The sequence below is a fragment of the Canis lupus genome, chromosome 3, assembly GCF_011100685.1.
Source record: "Canis lupus familiaris isolate Mischka breed German Shepherd chromosome 3, alternate assembly UU_Cfam_GSD_1.0, whole genome shotgun sequence".
NCBI classification, from domain to species: domain Eukaryota; kingdom Metazoa; phylum Chordata; class Mammalia; order Carnivora; family Canidae; genus Canis; species Canis lupus.
The window spans coordinates 80,898,239-80,921,324 of NC_049224.1; the positions used below are offsets into that span (position 1 = coordinate 80,898,239).

A 23,086-nucleotide genomic window follows, 5' to 3' on the forward strand; every position below is an offset into this window, starting at 1 on the left:
TCTGAATGCTGGGAGTTTGGTTTTAATATCAATTCATTCACGTACTAATTGCTTAAAGTTGGGCAAGGTATTTAACTTCTCTAAGATTTACCTCCCTCATTTTTAAATTAGAGATGCAGGGGTCACTTTTAAAGATAGCCAGGTTTCCTTTAAGCAAATTACTTTTTACCCACTGAATTCAGGCTAGTAAGACTGTTATTCAAAGTGTGTTGCCCTTCCTTAACCAAAGGGTTGATAAGCCACTCCAAAAGGACATTTTGGCATTCCCTCTTTGGAGCCTGAAAAGTAATCATAGTGATGAAATACATTAGCATAATTGGCTTTAGGCCATTCCAGGAGTAGTATCTGAAAGAGAGAGTTTACCAATTCCTACCAAACCCTGAATTTATCTCCACCCTCATTTTCCGGAGCATGTTCCTTCATCCTCCATTAGTACCATTAGAGGTCCATCTCATTGTTCCCAAAGCTATCTTTGGTTTAAAACATTAAGTTCTAAATTTGCTTTCTATTGCTTGAACACAAATTGTGTTATTAGTACTATACCAACTGATCTGTGCAATATTTTTAGTGTAAAATCCAGGGCCTAATAACAGGTAAGTCATTTTTTACTATTATTATTGTTTTTGATATTGCTATTAATAGTATGTCTACTCCACTCATACTGAAACATTTTCCACCTTGGCTTTTCATCACACTGTTTCTCCAGATTCCACATTTACTTTGGTTCTCCTTTATGAGATCCTCGCTATGGCTCCTCAAGATTGGCCCTTTGCCTCCTTCCGTTTTCACTCTCTGCCTATATTCCCCAGGACACTCATATACTTGTATGGAGTCCCCTGTCCCTAAATGTACATAAGCTTTTCAACTTTTTCCCTTCCCAATCTTACCTTCCTACATTTCAAATTCCACCTTTGTTTTTTTCAAATTCCACTTTTTAATTAAATCGTTCAAAATGAAAATCTGAAACAAACTTCTCCATCTTATTTTCTCTCTTCTTTCTTCTCCAACCTCCAATCACATACCAAATACTGTGTATCCTTCCGACCACACACATCTTGAGCTATGTCCACAGCATGCAACAGAATCACATGAGAGGCTTTATCCAACTGTACTAGTCCCTTAACAAGTCTCTTTTCTCTATCACTTTTATTATAAACTGCCCTCCATTCCACCAACAGTGCCATCATTCTAAAACACTTACTGTGTTATACCTTGGCTCGAAAACTTTCAGTGACTTTCAAATACTTATAGTAGAAACCCACACCGCTAGACATAAAATTCAAGGCTGTTCTTCAGCTGAATCTATTTGCTCTTTCCAGTTCATATTGAGTCATGCATCCCATGTCTCCTACACTCCAACCACACTGGGTTATGTAACTTTACCAAATATACAAAGAATTTTGATGTTTTCATTATTTTGTTCCTGATATCTTCTCCAGTTAAAATGTCTTTCTTTCCTGCTTAGTGTAAGTGAACTATTAACTATTGAGGGTTCAACTAAATAGGTTCTTTTTTTAATTTTTTTAATTTATTTCTTTGAGAGAGAGAGAGAGAGAGAGAGCCACCAAGAGAGAAAGAGAGAACACAAATGAGGGTGAGGGGCAGAGGGAAAGGAAGAAGAAGACTCCACGCTGTGCATGGAGCCAGAGGCAGGGCTCGATCCCACTAGCCTGGGATCATGGCCTGATCCGAAGGTAGATGCTTAATCGACTGAGCCACCCAGACATGAAATATGTCCCAAATGTCTTCACTTTCTCTCTTAAACTTTGTCGTCCTATATGTATGACACATCTAACTCTCTTGGTTTGTTGAAAGCATAGATAGTATCTTTCCCATATTTATATTTCCACCCTCAAGCACAGTTTCTGGGCTAAATCATGTATTAAATAACTACTATCAAGTCTGGTGATCTTCAGAATAGAAAAATACTTCTGAAATATACATAATGCATATTCAAATATACATTTGAATATATGGGAAGGTGTATGTGAAGGAAATATATGTTTCAAAATATTTTATATAGATAGATATCTAAATAGATAATGTGTGTGCATCCAAAATAATCTAACACTTTTATACCTTTATATTCCATTGGTTAATGCTTCTGCTAATCAATAAGTGACTAAACACAGACATTAGTATTCCTGATAGACATTACTGATGATACCAATAAAGGTTATATTCTGAATTTGCAAACCAAGCATTAAGGAAATCCTAAATTGTACCCAATGATAAGATATTCTGACAATATGTTATATCAGAGGTTGTACCCTTTCATACTGATATTAGCTAGAAAATTTTAAATTGTCACACCATAGGTGACAGCAACATTAAAGGCATGATGGCATTCCTCCTGAAACCCATCAAAAACAATAAACATTTCAAACAAAAATACCATCTCTTGTAAAAAATTATATGATAAAGTATACCGAATGTGATTTATACAGGATTTTACATAAATTTCATGATAAAGCATAAAACAGGTATTTTGAATATTGTATATGACAAATGTGGACATTTATATATAGAATCACGGGTTAAACACTTTGCATACATACATTATGTGCAACCTCTGCAATACGTGGAATATTAATAATGGCTTCAGCAACACAGAATGACTTTACAAGACACTTTTCTTGAAAGATTTAACAATATAAGTACCACACATTAATCATTATTCATAGATCAGGGTTTACTAAATTCTTGAAACACTAGATAGCCCCTGGCAGGCTCTGGGCCCTTTCAGCTCTAACAGGAGGCAGCTGACTTTCCTTGATTGCAAGTCAAAGACCAGAAAGAAAACATCCAGGCAAAAAGCATCTAATCTAATAGAATATCTTCTAATTGGAATTAAAGGTGAAAAGAGAGAAATAGAGGGAAAAAAAAGAGTAACTCCACAGCCTGTGCCCTTCAATATTGATGATCCTTAAAATTTCACTGTCATGGAACTGCCAGAACTGTCTTACTACAAATGAAATCTTATGATTTTTTTTCAAAGAAAACAGCAAATCCCATAAACTACAAGACTGTGAAAATCATATCTGCACTATTTGTGGCATAAATTCTTTTTTTGTAATGCTATGAAGCACAAAAGGCAAACAGAAATCATTGAAAATACTTTAATAATGTGCTGCAAAATAAAAAACAAATAAAAATACTTCTGGATACGGTGTGAAATAAATCCAGCTTATAACTTGGGCAGTGAGTTCGGCAATGATAGAGGTAAACACAGATTCCATAGATTTGATGAGTGACGATTCTTTTGTCCTTCCGCCTCAAGATAGCCTCCATGGCATGACTTCATTTGAGATCATAGCTTGACATCAAGGGAAAGTCTCTTTTGACAGTATTAGAGAAAAATAATTTATGTTAAAATCATGCTTTATGTCTATCCTGAAATATCATAGAGACTTGGCATATTGTCACACATAAACCGTTCAAGTTGAACTGAACTCCATGTGCAAAGAATGGTTCTGTGTATACTGATTTTAGAAATCATGCATTAAAATGTATTTTGTGGGCTCCTGGATAGCTCAGTCGGTTAGGCGGTCGCCTTCAGCTCAGGTCATGATCCCGGGGTCCTGGGATGGAGCCCCACAGCGGAATCCTTTCTCAGTGAGGAGACTGCTCCTCTCTATCTCTCTGCCTGTTGCACCCCCTGCTTGTGTTTTCTCTCTCTCTCCATCAAATAAATAAATAAAATATTTAAATAAATAAAATGCGTTTATTTTGATATTAATTCTACTAATCCCTCTACCACAGATATAAGTCTCTAGGGTAGAGCATTATACTGGTGCTAAGAAAGGCTCAAAGAGAGCAGTAGTCTCCACAACTTCATATTCCACATAAAGTATGGCAACTAATGGCACAGCGTTCCAAGTCTAAGAGAAATATCTTTCAGTTAAAGTGCAACCAAGTCCCTTTAGGTTTACTCTGGGGCTCCTTCACACTGCTTTGAAAGTAATTTCCCTAACAAATCAGGATCTCCGCTCCCCTGTCTTTAAAGAACTCAGCTGTTGGACTCCAGTTCTCCTCACATCAAGTTGTATCTCCACAACATGAATCTAATGCCTTATACATTTTGATCTGTTTTCCAGCCTCCTTGTATACCATCCTGCCTTGGCACCCGCTCGTTGTCCACCAGAGGACATGCCTTCCTTTCAGCACCATGTAGTTCTCACATCTGGGAAACACAAATTTATCTTGCTAGCAACAGAGTTCCTGCAATAAAGTAGATCCTGGGTGACGCAGAGGATTGCAAGCTCTAACAGTGTTCATGTGATCTGGGATATATGTAGGTACATATAAATGTGTGCATATTACCTCACCTGGGTTATGCAGCATTTAATATTTTGTAGTAAGGCAATATCCCCACTACCTAATCTAGTGTAAGAACTCAATAAATATTTATTGAATGACTAATAGTTATACACTTTATTGAATGCCTTAGAATCACATAAAATTCCCATTTATAGTATCAAATGAATTCAATCAAGCATCTGCTAATCTACTATAAGCAAGGCACTTTGCTAAAAACTGGAAGGAGACAGTAAATATGAATCAGACTTGAACCTTCCCAGTGAGGAGATTATAGCGTAGGAAAGAAATATGCATAAGCACAAAATATTCCATCATTAAAGACAGGAAGAGTCAGGTAGCGTAAAATCACAGAGGAAAGTGGCTTAAAATTATCACTAACAACTTGCTCATCCAGGAAAAGAGGGAAGGTAGGATTCATGCATGTAAAGTTAGAAAGCCAGAGGATTGCTATAGGAGTAGTAGTATAGGTTAAGATAAACTAGCAGGAAAAAAAAAAAAAAAAAAGATAAACTAGCAGGAAAGCATAAAGCGGGTAAAGTCACTTGAAAGTCACCAGGCTTAGCTGGAAAATAGGGTTCAGGGAAAGGATGAATGGAAAGTAAGAATGGGAGAGGAGAATTAGAGTCAGAGGAATATAATTCTAAATTAAGGGATTTGAAATTTAGTTACTAGAAATTTATAGGTACTTAGTGTTCCTGAGCATGGCCTAAGAAGCAGTAAGTTGTCCTGTCCTTGCAAGACATTGGGCAGCAGTGTACTCAGTTCTTCAGCCTTCACTGTAATATCTCAATCCGCTGTGTGTAATTTGTACACAAATATGAATGAGACTTCAACTATACTTTCCATGCCTATCCATGATCTATTTTATTTTATAGCCTTGAACAATTACTAGTAGCACACACACACACACACACAGAGAGAGAGAGAGAGAGCTTTTTCTTTTTAAATACATATTGTTATGATCCAATATTGCTAGATGGCACAGTGAATGGGATAATTTCTAATAACAGTCATTAGGGTGTATCAATTTCAAATTCAACTAAACAATGAGTAATGGCAACTACTGGAGGACAGTGGTAGACCTTACAGCCACCTACATGAAAAGTAATCAATTTTAAAGATCCAACGGTAACATATCTTTTAAAACAAGTTGAAAGAAAAAAAAACTGCAGGAAAATATTTGAGGAAAACTGAAATAAAGCATTCCCAAACCTCACAGTCAAACAAACCGAATGGCAACACAACTGACGTGGCAATAACCTAAAAGAGCATATCACTGTGCTAAAGGTGCTTCCCAATGCAGCCTGACACCGTGGATTAGTGGAATTCCAAACATTCAAAGACAGTGGACGTAGGACGTGGGATTATGAGTTTACCTAAAGACTCCACTGCAGTTTACTAGAAAATAAATAAACCTGTTGCATATTTCCCAGTGTTTGTTTTAATGAATCCTCTCTAAATCCAAAGAGATACTTAAAGAACAGCTCAGAGTATTCATTGATAATAGATCCTATTTTAAATTATATTCTCATATGTTATAAACTGTCTGCATTTTCTAAATAATTCCAAAAACATCTTTTCAAAGCCACACTAAACAGAAAGCTTGTTCATAAAAGTTGTAAAGTCTCTATCAACAAATAGTCCTAAAATCAAGTTTAGATTCCTGCAATGTTTTAAGGAAATCAGGGTTTAAAATCAGACACATCTGCAATTTGGCTCCTTAGTCTAACTTGTGACTAGTATAAGACATCTGGAAAAACCTATTTGTCCGTTTTTAATAGCAGGATAACTCTTAAAGACAGCCACTATGTGGCAGGCACCATCCTGTATTGCATTAAGACCACTTCTAGGATCTTAGTTCACTAGTGAAAAGCTATGTGACCTGTGTCTCATTTCTGAACCTTTCTTTAATAGTAATGTAATTTACACTGGCTCACTTTATGCCAGGTAGTTGCAGCAAATGGTATACAATTTTTAAATAAATGGTGTATCTTATTATATGACATATAACTTCCATAGCATATTAATGCATCCTCATTGCCCAATAATGCTCTGAGACTATTATCTTCTTTTAAATGCAGGAAAGGTTAAGTAAGTTATTCAAAGTCTCAAAGACTAGTACATAATTGGTGTCCTTTTAATTTATAAATGATATATACCTTTAAATTGTGTATTTTCATAGGAAATCCAAGAAGGGACAAAATGGAACAAATCAAATCCTTAATGAATACATACAAACTAAAAGATCACTCAGATCAGATTATTACCAGGTAACTCTCAGAGCAAAAATTAAATTGTAATATTCTGATCGCCTGAAGACATACTACTCGTACAAAAAAAAAAAAAAAGAAATAGAAAAGTTTAGGAACATCTTAGGAACACTATTGCTGAATTATTTTGCACCACAACTACAAATTTGTCCTTATTTTAGAAAGTAGAAGCTACCAGTGATTTTATATTATCAATTAAAACTCCATAATTTATATATGCTTTCTATTCCATTTGCCAACAATTTCTACTAAATGAAAAAGGAGCAATTTGAATTGATGTGTTAGACGAGAGAATGAGTCAGGGTTTCGAAAAAAAAAATAAAACTTAAACAGCTTTCTCTTTATAAGGTTTTGCATAACAGAGACTTTAGACTTCCATAAATACTCAGTTCTGTGTACAATAAAATATTTGTGAGCAACATAATAACCAGCAATGTTCCAAATGGCATCCATACATTAACTGCCAAAAGAGGCTACGGAACAATTTTTGAAAGGGAAAAAAGAGCCCTCTGGACCTAGTGTAGTACGCAAGCTCAAAGGAAACGAATAGCCTAATTATATAGCCATGAAAGAAGCCAACAGATTTCAGTGATTGGGAAAAAGAGCTTGACAAAATCTAAGGATATTAGTCAGATCCTTAAATTATTTTATTTCTCTGTATGTTCTGAATTGTCAGCAGTATAAAATGAAGAGAAAAGCACCTCCAGAAGGTTTGTTGTGCTTTATAGCCCCATATTCATAACAACTGTGCCCATTCTTCACGGTGTTGTTAAAAGGCAGAACCAATCTGCTGCCGGATGACTGTCTTTGGCCCCGCAGAAACTTTCATTTTATGTGATAAAGACAAACACACACAATCTGAATATGTTCTCACTGGGGAGGGAAGAAAGGATGAGAGACCCCTTTCATGTCATGCACTTGATAAATTATTTCTAAGATGCATATTTTTTTTCTGCTCGGGCCTGTCCAAAGGCAGAGTTCCATTGTGGCTTTCCAAAATGCAATCCTTTGTAAGTAATTTCAATGGCCCTTAATAGAATCCTCCGAATCACATTATATATTCAAAAATATGATCACCCTAATACATATCTTTTATGTTTGCTCTCAAAATCGTGAGAGGTACTTCTGTTTTATCCAAGTGAAGCCTTTAGGCAGTTATTTGTGGTCACTTGCTGCTTAAAATGTAGTTCATTTAATGCTATTGCACATTTAGTTACTTGATACGCCTTTAATTCATGTATTTCATACCATCGAAATGCTTAAAAATATATGTTCTGAGTAGAGGGGGAAAAAGTATATGCATATTCTTTTATTTTAAAATGAGGAATTTTTTTAAGCATTAAAAAAATACCCCTATTGTGGGGCTCCAAGTCAAGACTCCAAGATCAAGAGTTGCATGCTTTACAGACTGAGCCAGCCAGGCATCCCTAAATGAAGAATTATTTTTAATTCTAGTGCCATGTGACATAGCCATCAACAATTCTGAAGCTTTCTTCTTTCCTTCATTGTCTCCATTAGACCCACGGGGAGTACAATGGCTTAGGTCACAACATGAAACATCATGCTAATTAAACTGCTAATTAATTGGTATAAGCAATATATCACATGAAATAGATTGCTGTATTACACCGTTTTAACTTTTGTGCCATTTCAACTTGGTAACCACTAATTTAGCATCCTTTAATCATGTTCTTTAATCCAAATGTTAATCTCAGAGGACAAGAGCACGTGATTATTAGGGAGGTCTTGGTACAAGATATGTGTTGCATTTCTTCCTGGTATTGAAAATGGTTTCCTGAAAGGTAAGAAGATCTTATGTTTATAGATCCTTGATATGCATTTGAATATAACCTCTCTTAAAGTAGGACTAATTGGAAGTCATCCTCATAAACATTTTCACAAACTTCTCCATGTGAATAGTAAGGCATTTATGTGACGAGCCATCATAGAATTTTGATTAAAAAGGCTCATGGGAAAAATTGTTTCCTTAACACTATTGGTGTCTTTCTTAACACAGATTTTTTGTTTTTCAATTACATGACTTTAACAATCAAGTTTCAGTTTGGGATTCAAGACAGGGCAGATTTTTACGTAATAAATATGCAGGGACTTTAAAAAGTCAACCAGCATAAAGTTAAAATGCACTATATTCCGCTTGAAATGTAATATCAGGAGACAGCCAGTTTCTGATCTTTCTAGAATGCATATACGAAATATCTGCTGCTTTCATGAGCCTGACACATAAGAGGGGGAAAAAAGAATCCTTCCAGACCCGCCTTTTAACAGCTAGACACAGAGAGAGGAAGAAAGATGAGAGACCTGGGTCCCCCTCATGAGCTACTGAGACAGCAGAATTTCCACTGACACTGTTGGGCTGTAGCAATTAGAAAACAGGCTGAGCTGGACCTGCTCTCAAAACTCCAGTCTCTTAAAACAGGACATGTTCATTTCCCACCTAACATCTAGGGATACAATCCAGGAAGGTGTTTATTTTTAATTACATTAATCTTAACTCCTCCTTACAAATGCACAAAAAGAAGCATGAGGTAGGTTATTATGGCGGTATTAGCATCCATAAAACTATAGAGTAGCCCGCCCTTTCATGAAAAAGGTAAAATCATTGAAGTATATACCCTAAGAAAAATCTGTAGTTGGCTTTGTTTCTTTTCAGTTGCTCAGTTCCTAAGTTGTGAAATAAAAATACAACTTCCTCATGTTTTCACAAGCAATGCTGTGTGTGCCCAAGAACACAGAGCTGTTTCTGAGGTCTAGATTTTTCCTGTCACAATTGGTATTCGATGCATTTTTATCCAAAATGCAGTTTCAGATGGGCAAAACAGCATTTTCAATGATAGTTTATTTGTTTTATTCCTCTCCAGTATGCTTAGTTAGCCAATTACAATGTTTAAAAATGAAAGCCACTGACTTTCCAAGTGTTAAATATTGTCCAGTTCAATGTAGCCAGTGTTTATTTGGTTTATAGTTCACACATCCGAATCCCATCTTTATTATTTATTACAAAGCACATTTTCTGCTTAATAAAGGACTTCGAAAATAAAACTCTCATCATATTTAATAGATACTTATTAAACATTTGCAAAGAATAACAGCCACTTATTTATGGATTGGGTATCAAAATCAACATCATTCTTAGTTCTTAGGATAATCTGACAAATACTTTATCATTCTTAAGTTTCATAATTTTTAAGCTACTAATAATTGGGGAAAATTATACTCCCTTATGATTATAGATAAAGTGATCCTTCAAAAATTGTTCTTTGACCTTTTAGCAACTTTCATCATTGGATTGTGACAGGTTTGATTTCAGTTTTCACAGCTTCCTTTCACTTGTCTATGCTTGAAAAAAAAATTACAGCTCAGAGAGCTCTAAGATTTGAATTGTAGCAGACCAGTAACTGATGAATGCCCCTGGAGAGCCCATAGCTGCACAATTTTGCTGAGCTTCACGCCATAGTATATGAAGTATGTCGAGGGCTTGGCACTGCTTTTCTGTGAGGTGCCTTTTCTTTCATTAGTGACAGAGATATTCAGGTTATTTTAGCCCCTGAACATCTCAGTCAGGAGCAACTACACTCTATTCGTATGTTAATTATAGGACAACAACAAGGAAATTAACAATTGCCAGCATTTATTGAGTTCTTGTCGTGCCATAGTCACATTACCTGGCTAATTCTCATTTAATAATCACAATCAATGTATGATGGAGATACTGTTACTACCTTTATATTACATCTTAAGAAATGGAGGCAGAGTGGAGTAATTTGTTCAAAGGCCAGTTTGTAAAGTGTCTGAATCATGGTTCAAACCCAGGCAACCTGGATTGCAGACACTGCACTCTTAGCCACTATCATAGTCCTTCACGTAGCACATGGCATTGTAATAATTAGCCTGTGTGGCTGGAATTCCCATTAGACCGTGAGCTCCTCTTGTTCAAAGAATGCAGTTGTTATTGGCCTCAGTCCACGGCAGGCTTCCTTTTCAAATAATGTTTGATGCAAATAGGTAGTAACATATTTTAAGCCTGCAAAGCAAGTGAGTTAGAAAAGAATTTCTTCTCCCCTGAAACCAGTATTTGAAACCAACTTTCTATCACAGATTCCATCCGTATCTAGTACTTCTATGTGCTAGAACTTCGGAATGCCTTTCACATCCAAGCCATGCATGTTGAATCTGCCTCACTCACGTTAACAGGTGCGTGATCTAAAGAACTAAAAAATCCACCTCTGTACCTTGATATAATTCCAGGACCTAACTTGTACCCCCATCTTTTACAATGTCTGGCCTGAAAGCTCCGTGATTGCACCTGCCAAGTGGAGCCTCTGCAACCAGAGTGGCAGGACTGGGAGCCCAGTTCTACCTCCTGCTGGTTCTGTATCTTTGCAAATCTACCCAAACTCCCTGTGCCTAATTTCCCTCATCTGTAAAATGGATGGTATGACAATAATGATACCTGCTTCATGAGGCTGATATGAATATTAAGTAGAGCAATTAACATATTATCTGCATAGAGTCAGCACTTGGTAACACAAATCCGGGTGAAACAGGTGAAGGGAATTAAGAATCCACTTATCTTGATGAGCACCGACTAATATATGGAACTGTCGAAGCGCTATTTTGTACACTTGACACAAATATAACTGTTTTTTTAACTCCATTGGAATTAAAACCAAACGTTAAAAAAATAATTTAAAGCTAAGTCATCAAAGCAGTATTAACATCAGTTCAACCAATTAATATTTATCAAAACCAGGAAGTGGAATAGTAGCCTACCAAAAAATAATAGCCAGAACAAAACAAAAAGCAAGTCTTTTAATCCTCAATAATATTTTTGAAAGCTTTTGTTATGTTTCAGTGAAATTTTTATTTATGTGAGTCCAATCTGATGATGGATTCTGAACATAACTTTCAGATGGCAGTCGTTCACAGTTGCTCCACGCGTCTCTTGAGAACCACTTTCTTTCTTTATGCTTTTTTTGTCTCTTTGATGGGAACAGTCAAAGGCAAGAGTAAACGTTTTATTTAAAGAGAGTGGGTCATGGGAGATGCTTGGTAGGTAGTCTCCCATCTAAATTTCTAATCTCGTATAACAAAGAATAAACTGGCAAAGTTAAATTTTATTACCTAAATCTGTTCCAAAAAGACCAGAAGTTTCATCAAAATGAAAAAAAAAAAAAATGTTCAGTGTGACCAGTTCTTTACATAAGGATTCCTGAAGTTCATCCATGCCACCTTTGTGATTTTGAAAGTGACACCATCTTGCAAGGACAGGATGTGCCCTCCTCCCCAAAACTGACATAGTGTATATGCTCTCATTTTGCTTCATACCGTTCCTCTGACCTTTCCCAGTTGGAGTAGCAGTGGGAAACTGAAATAAAAGCACTGTTTTTCTGCGTGAGGCACTTTGTGACTAAACATTAATCCCGAAATTATAACAGTTGCAAGACTCCTCTGCCTGTTGCTTCCCCCAAGCAGAGGACTATAGGATGAAAGGGCCCACAGCAGTAAATATCAGGGGCTAGGGTTTCCTTCTCTCCTGAACCCAACCAGGCAGATCCAAGTCCAGAATGCCTTTGAAGTCAAAGAGAGCTTCATGTGCTGATCAATCCTTGGGGGGTAAAGAGCAAGAAAAACTGGTTCTGGCACTTTAACAATCTGCCAGGGAAGGCATTCAACTCAGTGCAGAACAAAAAAGGATTTTCTCTGTTACAAATTGAGTGATTTTGTACTTGGGTGCCTCTTGGTTCAATTAGCTTAGAGATACCTATTGATCCCAGTACATGATTATTTATACTTCAGTACATATTTCCATTAAGTCAAACTAAGGATGAACAGTAACAACTGTAAATTAGTATCCTCCCTTGCTCTAAAGGCACACGTTCAGCTTTAGGTCACTTGGAGTGGAAAACAGCATGCCATTCCCTTAATACTAATGATCACTATTGAGTATTAATATGATCCGTATTAAGTGTCGCCCTGTAATGTTTCCAAGCTATCAAAACCTTAGGGGTTTAGAGTGAAAATGATCTAAAAATTGACAGCACAGTCCAAATCCATCCTTTATAGATAAGAAATCCGAGCAACCAAAATAAAATAAAATAAAATAAAATAAAATAAAATAAAATAAAATAAAAATAAAAAAATAAAAAAAAATCATCAGATCTGGTTGTTTAGTGATAGAGCAAAATTTGACATCAAAACTCCCAAGTCAGTCAATTCAGGGTACTTTTCTTCTCACACCCTTGAAATCATCTCTGTCAAACCTTTTAATCTAAAGTGGCTAAGCTCTTCACTCTCAAATTGTGAAGATGAGGCGACTATATGCCAAAACCCAGCAACATGAGCCTATTTTATGTCACACTATGTTTTACGAGAGTATTAAAACAGGACATATAGTCATCTTATAAAGCAGGATTTTTTTTTATTATTTTGGTCACAGAAAAATATTCAATACCATAGAATTATACAGTTTATAGACTTATAATTTATTATAATAGCATAAATAAAGACAAAAATCCCTGTAACAGTATAGAATGGGCACCAACTTCAGGTGATTGTCACATAGAAAGAAGAGGTAAAAATTTCTACTATAAAGTTAATCAGCAAGATAAAGAAAAATGAATACAAATACCGGGGAACAATAGTTCCAAAACTATTATGGCACATGGTGACTACAAAAAATATGTAAATCTGTTTTAAATATTTACTGTCTTACCTATGTTAATATATGATTACTTGTTATTAATTTAGGTTGAGGAAAAGTGAAAAAACTATAACCTATAGGTAGGTTAAAAAGTTAGAGTTAAAAAATGAATATTTCCCAAATCTCTTCTGTAAGAGCATCCATGATGCACATCCACTGTCACTGAGGGAAGTAGCCCGAAGGAGTATCACGGACTTTCTAACTGTCTTCAAACTGATTTCACAGGAGCCTACTCTCATTATTTTCAGACATTGGAACTGTATTAATTGAAATGGCTCGGTGCTCATAAATATTATACTTGATTGGAGAGCCTTTGCAGTAGCCATTCTAGGTCAGAATGGCTTTGTTTGTGAATAACTATCTTTAATAATGATACCACATATGAAATGGCTTAAGACAGTTTACTCTACCTCTTTACATTCTAGGTAACAAACCAAAGTGCAAATGTCAACCGGTAAATTTTACCTCCTTCCACTTACATATGCATCCACACAAATGCATCCACATACATTCACACTCATACAAAAATTAGACTTTATACAGTATCTTCAGTTGAGCAAGTAGCTACAATGCAAAGAGGTACTTCCTGCATGCAATCCATCCTTAACAAAACACAAAAGCCCTTCCCTGCATACGGGAATGCATAGGACCGCACATTTTAAAGGCCAGTTTCCTATTGATATCATGGCCATACATTCCTTCAACATGTACGTGGTTTACCCTAAATTCAAGCAGAAATTGTGTAAATTGTCTGTGAGATATATTGGGATCCATCCTTTGCATTTACACCATAATAAATTATATTTCAGCAAGTATCAGAACGACCTAAATTTTATCTTCTTTCCTGTCCACTAGTTTCTACTTTCCCTGACTGGCAGTAGTATTTTTCCTTAACGCCTTATTAAATAGCATTGAACAGTCTAATTTTCCCGGAATTCAGTCCTGAGGTATACATTTCCATTTTCTTTGTTGATCTAACACAGGCTCAGGTGATTTCTACATAATGCATCCAATTAGTTCAAGCAAGGCAAACGAAATCACATCTATACTAATCTCCACATTATTAACTATAAACAGTAACAGGATACGTCTCCACTCTTAGCTTGAGTCCATTCAAGTGCAAACTGAAGGAAGAGGATTTCCTGTTCTTCTTTTCACACTCCTGAGTATGATGATATTTGATTCTGCTTCTCCACAGTAATTGATAAGATTGCAAAACCTCTCTCACATCCCTCCTTTATTCCATATTGAGAGCTTGATTTTTTTTTTCAGTTTGTTTGCCAAGTATAGTTTGATTCCTTTGTGCAGAGATTTTATTTTAAGTCCATTTTTGTTTTCTTCAAAATCAGAGCTTCGTTTTAATCAGATAGTGGTCCTGCCCCTTGGGAATCGATTTGTTTTTACACAAGACAATTCAGGTCTATTAGGATCCAACACACTGAGTTGGAGCATTACATGTATTTCACTTACGAGCATATACATTCATTTTACACGATTCCTCAATGTGGCCAGAGGGGGTTCGTGGTCTGCACTGTATCCACCTATAAAAAATACAAAAATATATGTCTGCTTTACAGGGATGTGAGTAGGGTTTTGCGAGCCTAGTTCCAAAGCTTGGGTGCACATCTTGGCTGACAGTATTCACTCCTTCTTTAAGATGTATCTGCAATGGCCATCACCTCTGAGAAGTCATAGAGACAGAACAGTTCCCTAGAATTAACCACCCTGGGGTATCTAAATCAACACTGCTGGCTAATCTCAGGGATGCTATCTCTGACAAGAGATATTTGCATGGTAAAAGAAACATTGAATTAATTGTGTTTTCAGGTTTCAAGCCTTTCAAGGCTATGAAAATGTCACCAGATGAGGGGTGGAGGGCTAGAGAGGGTTGCTGGCTTTGTTTACACTACAAATACAAAGAAAAATGAAATGGTAATATTGTTGTCACAGCTTTTACAATTTGCAAGTCCTTAAGATCTCTGGGATGTGCTCTTGATCTGAGTGTTCACACTCTTCAAAGTAGCTCTCTTGTCTCCAAACACAATCTTTAGATAGTTCAGGGTCTCTTTACAGAGATCTGAGCAATTTGCATGGTATCAACAAATGGTCTGCTGATATCAGGGCAAGGATGGGTTAGTCTCCCCTTCAAAGTCCTGACCCTAAAAGGACAATGTTTTCCAACTTTGTATCTAGCTGCACAAATAAAAGTGATGGCAACATTCTTTCAAAATATTTTGGTGCTTATGTGAGTTTTAAATAGTGTTAAATATTTCTCTGAATTTGACCATTAGGCTGATTTCTGCTCTCAGCTCCAAAAGGTACACAGAGTATTGTCTTCTAGTTTGATGGTACATTTCATGTTAGTAAAATCTCTACTAAGTTTGAATATTGCCAAAATAGATAATAAATCACTTCCATAGAATAAAAATGCTACTGTCCACTACTAAAAGTATATACCTTTAAGAATTAAAATCAGTAAAGAGAAATATTCCACCTAATTTCCAATGTAATAATGCATCAGGACACAAGAATCAAAGTTAGAAAAGAAGTAAATGATCTATTTCAATAATAATGGACCAATTCACTTTTGAAAAAAAAAATGGTGTAAAAAAAAGCCAAACAAGTGATGTCTAATCTTGAAATAAATTGTTCAGATTCAAGAGCAGAAAATATTTAAACATTGCTCTAATTGCAGATGATCAATATTAGCTGTATAAATTTAAGCAGCTTTAAAATGTGTTAATTTTTAAAATTAATTTTTATCTTTTCCTAGAAATGATTTTTTTTTTTTCTTTCTGTAGCAGCTCTAAAAGCTAACATCACTTGGGATGCTCTGGCCAACTACACAAGCAGCACATGTTTACCAAGGCACACTGATAAGTGAATCTTCATAATTTGTTATAAGTTTAAAATAAACATAGTTTATCTTATTTTACACACGCGATATGATTGCATGTTTCATTTCAGAACTGCCTATAAAAAGTGAAAGTTTAATATCTGAAAGTTTCAGATATTGTTTTTTATACCCAAACCAACCACAATGATGTAGCCATAATGCATGCCAAGGCTACATTAGACCTTCCTGTGATGTACTTTTACTGTTTGTGATGTTTTGGGATAGCATTTATCAAATATTTCACTACTTTCATGAAGTCCCTCATTTAATTCTCACATCCTATTCAAGGCTACGATGTGCTCCCTGAAGGCAAATGTCATGTCCATTCTGTTTATCGCTACATTCTCAGTGTTGGCACATGGTTGGCCCTCAGTGAAAATTGATTTAATGAATGAATGCATGTTTGAGAATAGCTAATTAAGGAAATCATATTGCCACATCGTAGTATCGCATTATCTAATTTTAATATTTTGAAGTCATGTGGTTATCATTGACTTTCTATTCTTTGTCATATGATTATGGAACAGATCTTTCTTGAATTGCAGCCAATGCTCTTTATTTTACTAGCATATTAATTTTCCCATTTTTTCTTCTATAATTCTGTCTTAAACTGTTTATCCACCTAAAATTTCTAAAATTTCACTACCTTCTCTTTTCAGTCTTTCCCATATTCTTTTCTTTTCTCCAAGGAAATATACTACATAAAATTGCTTACAAGGTTTTTAATAAGTAAATACACAGGTAAAACAATTAAGACAGACACTGGAAATCAGAAGTATCAAAGTGTTTTATTTTCTGTTTTCAAGACCTGACATACTTTTAACTTAAAAGCACACCCAAGAAATAGAATGCACTGAAGTAATAAAGTCACCATAGAGCCATGCAGCCTAATGAAATTCTTATATTAATATGTCATTTGAGGAATAATGTTTCATAAGTTTCATTTCATAAATTAACTATGTAGGGGCAGGTTTCGTGTTCTTGTCGTTTTAAGCTTTGATGCACTGAACAAATGCATCTGTGCACTAATATTCACCTGTCACTGAAGCCAAGAAAAATGGATTCTTTCCTTACCATTAAAGATTAATGTTTAAAAGCAAAGGTGCATACTTCAGATCACTTATTGAGTTCGTGGAGAACTACTTAAGAATCAGCATTCTGAAAACTGTCATTGGTGAGGGTCAGAGTAGAAATGGATGTTACCTGGATGTATTTGTTTTGATTTGAATCAGCTAATTAAAATGGCCCTGGAAGCGATTTTCAGATCCCTGCCACTGAGGAGAGAGGCTCTAGCAAATCCGACCAAACCAACCTTTCAGTCAGGTCCAATTCAGATGAAGTTGTATAGACATAGCCTTTGTCTCTGCTTCTCAACCTTGCTCCTCAATTTGTTCTATTACCCAGGCAACAAGTCTGCAAGTCTGTCTGTCTATCTCTCTCTCTCTCTCTCTCAAACACACACACACACACACACACACACACACACACAGAGCAAGATGAAATCAAGTTATTCTGGAATATGTTCTACAAGGCCATCCTTATATCTCGCTCAGTTTCCATTTCCTGACCAAAAAACACTGAAATAAGCTGGGAATTTAATTAATGAAATTTATCGGTAAAAAGGCAGCTTATCAAAGCTATGTTCTTTTTCAGACTTCCCAACAAGGGCTGACTAGTGTGCTAGGAAAAGGAAACTGAATTATGCAGAGAATAAGAATAAGGTTCAGATTTAGGTTCAAGAGTACTCTCAACCCTCATATATAGGAACTGACAGACATGCCCTTATTATTAAAAAAATACAAAAAAAATAAAAATAAAAAAATAAAAAATAAAAAAACAAGCATTTCAAAACCATAAGGAAATACATATTTTGAAAGGAATATATGTCAGTTTTTCTATTCATTTTTATTAGATATACTTCAAAACTAAATCACACACCTATGTAATTGGTGAGATTATGTACAAGTATCTGTTGAACTTGTTTGCGTATAGTTGGCGATATGTAAAAAGGTGCTATGAATATTCATGATTTTCTCCTTCACTGCTGCTCAAATCTGGAGAAAAGAGAAAGGTATCATAGGAAGAGCAGAGTCTATATCATGGCATAGAAAGCCGACTGATGGTAGTTTCTGTAATCCAGGAATAGGAAGTTGATACTCATATTTTAGAGCATCAATGTACATCATAGTAGTTGAATTGGGGCACAGCCACTTAACGGCACTGAAAGTTTTTCTGTTACTTTTTAAAAATATTAGAAAATCATTTGATACAGAAAATGGGACATAACATAAACATGGGTTTTGGTGAGCGTGGAGGACTATGAGAAGGAAAATTCTGTACATTATTTTTGCCTCTTACTTCCTTTTGATTTTTATAAGTGATATACCTAAACCAGAAGTTATAATAATTATTAGTTACTGCAGCACCTATAGGGACGTTTATTTCCAGATTGCCCTTAACTAATTTTACTTCGCAAAGTACATGTGAAGTAGAAATTGTAATTTTGTACATAGGAGGGAATTGAAGTTCAGAGAGCTTAATCTTCTTACAGAAAATCACACAGATAAGAATCAGGGCTCTAAACCAAGACTTTTGGTGCCTAATCAAATATTTTTTTCCGTACATTATGTTTTCTCATAATTATTTTTTATACGACTTTGAATCTTTTAAAAATACACAAGCTAAGTTACAACTGCAAATGTCTCCAGTTTCGCCATGGTGTAAGGAATAATAAGCAAACTTATGTAAGCTTCCTAAACTATGTATTTATCATACTCAGGATTCTATCATAATTGTTTAAATTTATGAACACGCAAGAAACCACTTAAACACACGCAAAAGTTATCTAAATTGCCAAAAAAAATTGAAAAAGACAAACAAGATAAATTCTATCCAACCAAAGGAAAGCCTATACCCATTTACATGTGAGAACACACACACACTCACACACACACACACACACACACACAGGCCATTCACTAGCCCTGTTTGAACAACATGCTTAAGAACAGAAGCCTCTTCTACTGTGAGTCCACCACTGAACTGGCCATGGAAGGAAAGGGGATAGATACTTTCGTATCAATTCTTCATCTACGCACTTTGCCCTGACTTCAGAAAATGGATGATTTGGGTCCTAACAAAAGAATGCCTTAGGTTGGACGGCCAAGGAATCAATATTTATTGACTGACTGCCTGTGAGAATCATGGAATCTCAGAGTTAGGAAGAATGCCAGGGGTTACAGAGGCCAATCACGTAAGAGGCAGTATGGAAGATGTGGAAAGAAATCCAAAGCAACAACCAGCACAGTCTTGGTTCTAAGGCTTTTTTTTTTTTAATTGAAGAGACATACAAACACATACATAAAAAGATTACTAGCAGTGGGAGGAAGAGAGAAGAGCCAAGGAGGTAAAACTGTGAGAGCTCCGAAGAGTGAGAGGGGGCAGTGGTGAGGGCAGTAGGCAGAGTGCTCACTGACTGACTGAACCTAAACTTGGCCTGTCAGGAAGGGTTAGCTTAATATCTACACAAGTGAGGGAAACTGGTCAAGAAGAGGTGGAGCTGTGAGGCAGATACCCGTGAAGTCAGGAGAGAGTGAGCAGATTCCTCTGCCTCAACCCTGGAGATTTCCAGAATCCCACCCAACTCCATTGTAAGGTATTTTCTCTACTTTCTTTACCTAAGTCTTCATGTAATGAAGAACCAGTTTGGTAACTACAAAAACAAATGACAAAACTCTCTAACAACCTAAATTAGAAACACACAAACAACCTAAATTAGAAACACACAAACAAAAGAAAATCATAAGGAAGAGAAAATACATTTGCAGTGCTGTACGGCAAAAACATGAATGTAAGTGGATCCACGCAGTTTAAACCTATGCTATTCAAGGGTCACCTGTATTTACACCTGTTTTATATATATACATTAATTGTCTTTTGGGGGTGGAGTTGATAACAGATTTCTACATTCTAAGATACACATTTCTCTACTTAAATTGTTATAACAGCTGTGTATTACTTCAGTATTCAGAAAAAAAAGTTTAAAAATAAACAAAAAATAAGTAAATAAGTAAGCAAATAGAAATTCAGATCCCTGCTGTGAGTTGTAAAGAGTCTTGGAGAGGAAAAGTAAATGTATATTGTCTGCAAAGATGTCTTCTTTATAAAAGCCTCCTGCTAGCATTTTAGAAATAGTTACGTCATCTGAGAAAAGGATGACGACTATGCTTGACTTTACCCACTAAAGAAAAAGATAATTCGGGTAGTTTTTAAAAACTTTTATTTATCTATTTTAGGGAGTGACAGAGAGTGTGTAAGAGAGGGCAGGGAGGTGCAGGGGGGCAGGGTCAGGGAGGGGGGAAATAATCTCAAGCAGACTCCCCACTGAGCACAGACCTCCCAATGCAGGACTCAATCTCATGACCCTGAGATAATAACCTGAGCCAAAACCAAGAGGTGGATGCTTAACCAACTGAGCCACGCAGGCACCACTAATGCAGTAAGTTTTACCAGAATAATTAAATGTCTGACTGTAAATGCAAATTAACTGTATTAAAATATATATAATTTACATATCCCAAACTTTAGATGAAAGGTCCATTCACAGAAGCAAATGTAAAAAGGAAATAAAATCCTTAAGTTGACTGAAAAAAAGAGAGAAACACACAAACTAAGTTAACTGTCAAAAGCCAGAGTACGCAATTAAAACAACTATTTGTTAAAACTAATTACGTATTTGAGGATCCCTGCTCTAGAATAGCCTATTCTTAAATGTTAAATCCTGTGTGTCTTAATTTGTTATTTTATTTTTTCTTGTTTTTCTTTTAAATAAATATATTTTAAAGAAACACGTTTCCTAAACCAGGGAGCAATAGAGCTCAATACAAAAAATGACTACTAGAGAAGCAAAAACACTAAAATGGAACCCAGCTTCACAGTTCCAATTACATCTGGCCAAAATTGAGCATTAATGCATTTCCATTCTTTAAGCTCATAATAAAAATGTAAAATGATGCAAACTTAAGCCATCATCATTATCCTCTTCAGACCATAATATTGGCCACCTCTGGAAACAAGAGCAGTACTGGCTAGTGTTCGTGTGCCAAAGCAATAAGCTCCCTGGACAGGGACTAGATGTTAATGAGAAGATGAAGTGAATAGCAAACTCGGCTGTTCTTAAATGCTCCTGAAATTGCAATCGTGCGCCTGAAAAATTGAGAGCTGCTTGGGGAGCCTTAAACACCCACAGAAAGGAGCAGAAAGTAGTCAAAATGTTACCAGGTGATGGATAAACTCACTGAGAGTTTGATCCACTAACAAGGAAATGAAGTAAAATGTCCAAGGAGTTAATTGAGTCTTGAAAAAGTAAATGTGAGATAGGACAAAATTACAAAATCCAGCCATCCAGTTTCCTGCTTATGGAACCTACGTTGAAAGTGTAAGAATTGGCACAGTGATTATGCGGTCCTTTGGTTAATAATTGATGAATTTCTAAGTTGAATATAATTCTCTTTTAATATTATTTGTGGTTGACCAGGTTCAAAATTTTACGCTTTCTGGTAATTGGAAATTTCTAAAAATGTTTTCATAAATACTTTTGTAAATACTAAGTCGCACTGATTTAAAAACTGATATGAGCATATTAAAATGTTGACTTTTAGTACACAGAAAGACATTTCATTAATAGCTAATGTACAAATATAATTGCAGAGAGAAAGAAGTCACCTGGAATCACCTTCTACCAACTGCATTTTACGAATAATAATCCTGAGGCCCAGAAGGGTGACAAGACACATTCAGGATTATGCTGCAGGCCTAGGATTAAAATTAAATGCCCTCACTCCCAATTCAGCGGTTTATTTCCAATTAAATTATGAAAATGACAACTTAAAAAAAAGATTTTGGAATGAGATTATTTAAAGACCAAGTATCTCTAATTCCACTACAATTCAGGTGTGAAATGCAGAGAAAATATATAAATTGCATAGACATCCTTGTAATTCACACTACACTTGACATTAAGAATGGCAGTGGGTTCGTCAAAAAGAACAAATGGCAATGCAGAGAAAGCCAGCAAAATACGTTAAATACCAAAACTAAATTCTCTGTAATAAAAACATGTGCTAAATTTGCAGAATCTCTTTTTATTTTTTTAGACTCTTTTTATTTTGAAGAATTTGAAAATGCTTAAGAAATTAATAAAAAATTAAGCCAAACTTTTTTATGGTTTCATTTCAGATTTTGGGGGGTGTGGTCCCAATTCCCATTATACAGAACTTTTTTAATATGCCTTGTATGAAAAGGACAGTAAATCTTACCCTTTAAAATAGGTCACACGTCTTAAAGCACTTAATCAAAAAGCAATATGGTGTTTCCTAACCGAATAAAAAAAAAAGATTATTTGCTTCTCTTTTGCTCCTTTGTCTTATAAGTGCAGTGTGATGTATTAGTTTAATTAAAGTCTACCAAATTATCATAAGGATTTTATGTGCTGCAAATAATTGGCTTTTTGTTCCCTGCTCACTTTTTGTTAATGGAAGCAGAACACTTTTTTTTTTTTTTTTATGATACTTAGTATAAGATACCAGAAAACTACAGAGAGTAAAGGCAAATGAGGTGCCTAATGAAGTGACCTTTGTCATCTTGGACATGAAATAAAATTCAGCCTGCACTAATGCAATGAAAATATGTCAATGTTTCCAAAGAGTTAAGAGGATAGGTAATATTATGGCACAGAGCCAAACCATACTAAGAATCCTACGATATATAAAAATGACAATCCCATTAATATGAAAAGCTGATAGGCCCTAAAATGAAGTAAAATGTATAAATAGATCATGTTATAAGTTTTTTTTTTTAGTGTAAAGCATAATGAATCGA

At 35.5% G+C, this 23,086-nt stretch overlaps 1 protein-coding gene across 13 annotated transcripts in view; it reads right to left on the bottom strand.

Moving 5' to 3' along the window:
- The window catches only part of PCDH7 (protocadherin 7), a 415,603-nt gene that overhangs the window by 336,163 nt on the left and 56,354 nt on the right, over nt 1-23,086 (bottom strand). For 2 of the 13 annotated variants that reach the window (XM_038533530.1, XM_038533529.1), the window contains one exon: nt 13,013-14,852. The exons of the other annotated variants lie outside the window; for them this stretch is intronic. In XM_038533530.1, the coding sequence (XP_038389458.1) occupies nt 14,811-14,852 (42 nt within the window). In that variant the 3' untranslated portion in view covers nt 13,013-14,810. Of the gene's footprint in view, nt 1-13,012; nt 14,853-23,086 lie in introns of those variants that run through there. 13 annotated transcript variants of the gene reach the window in all.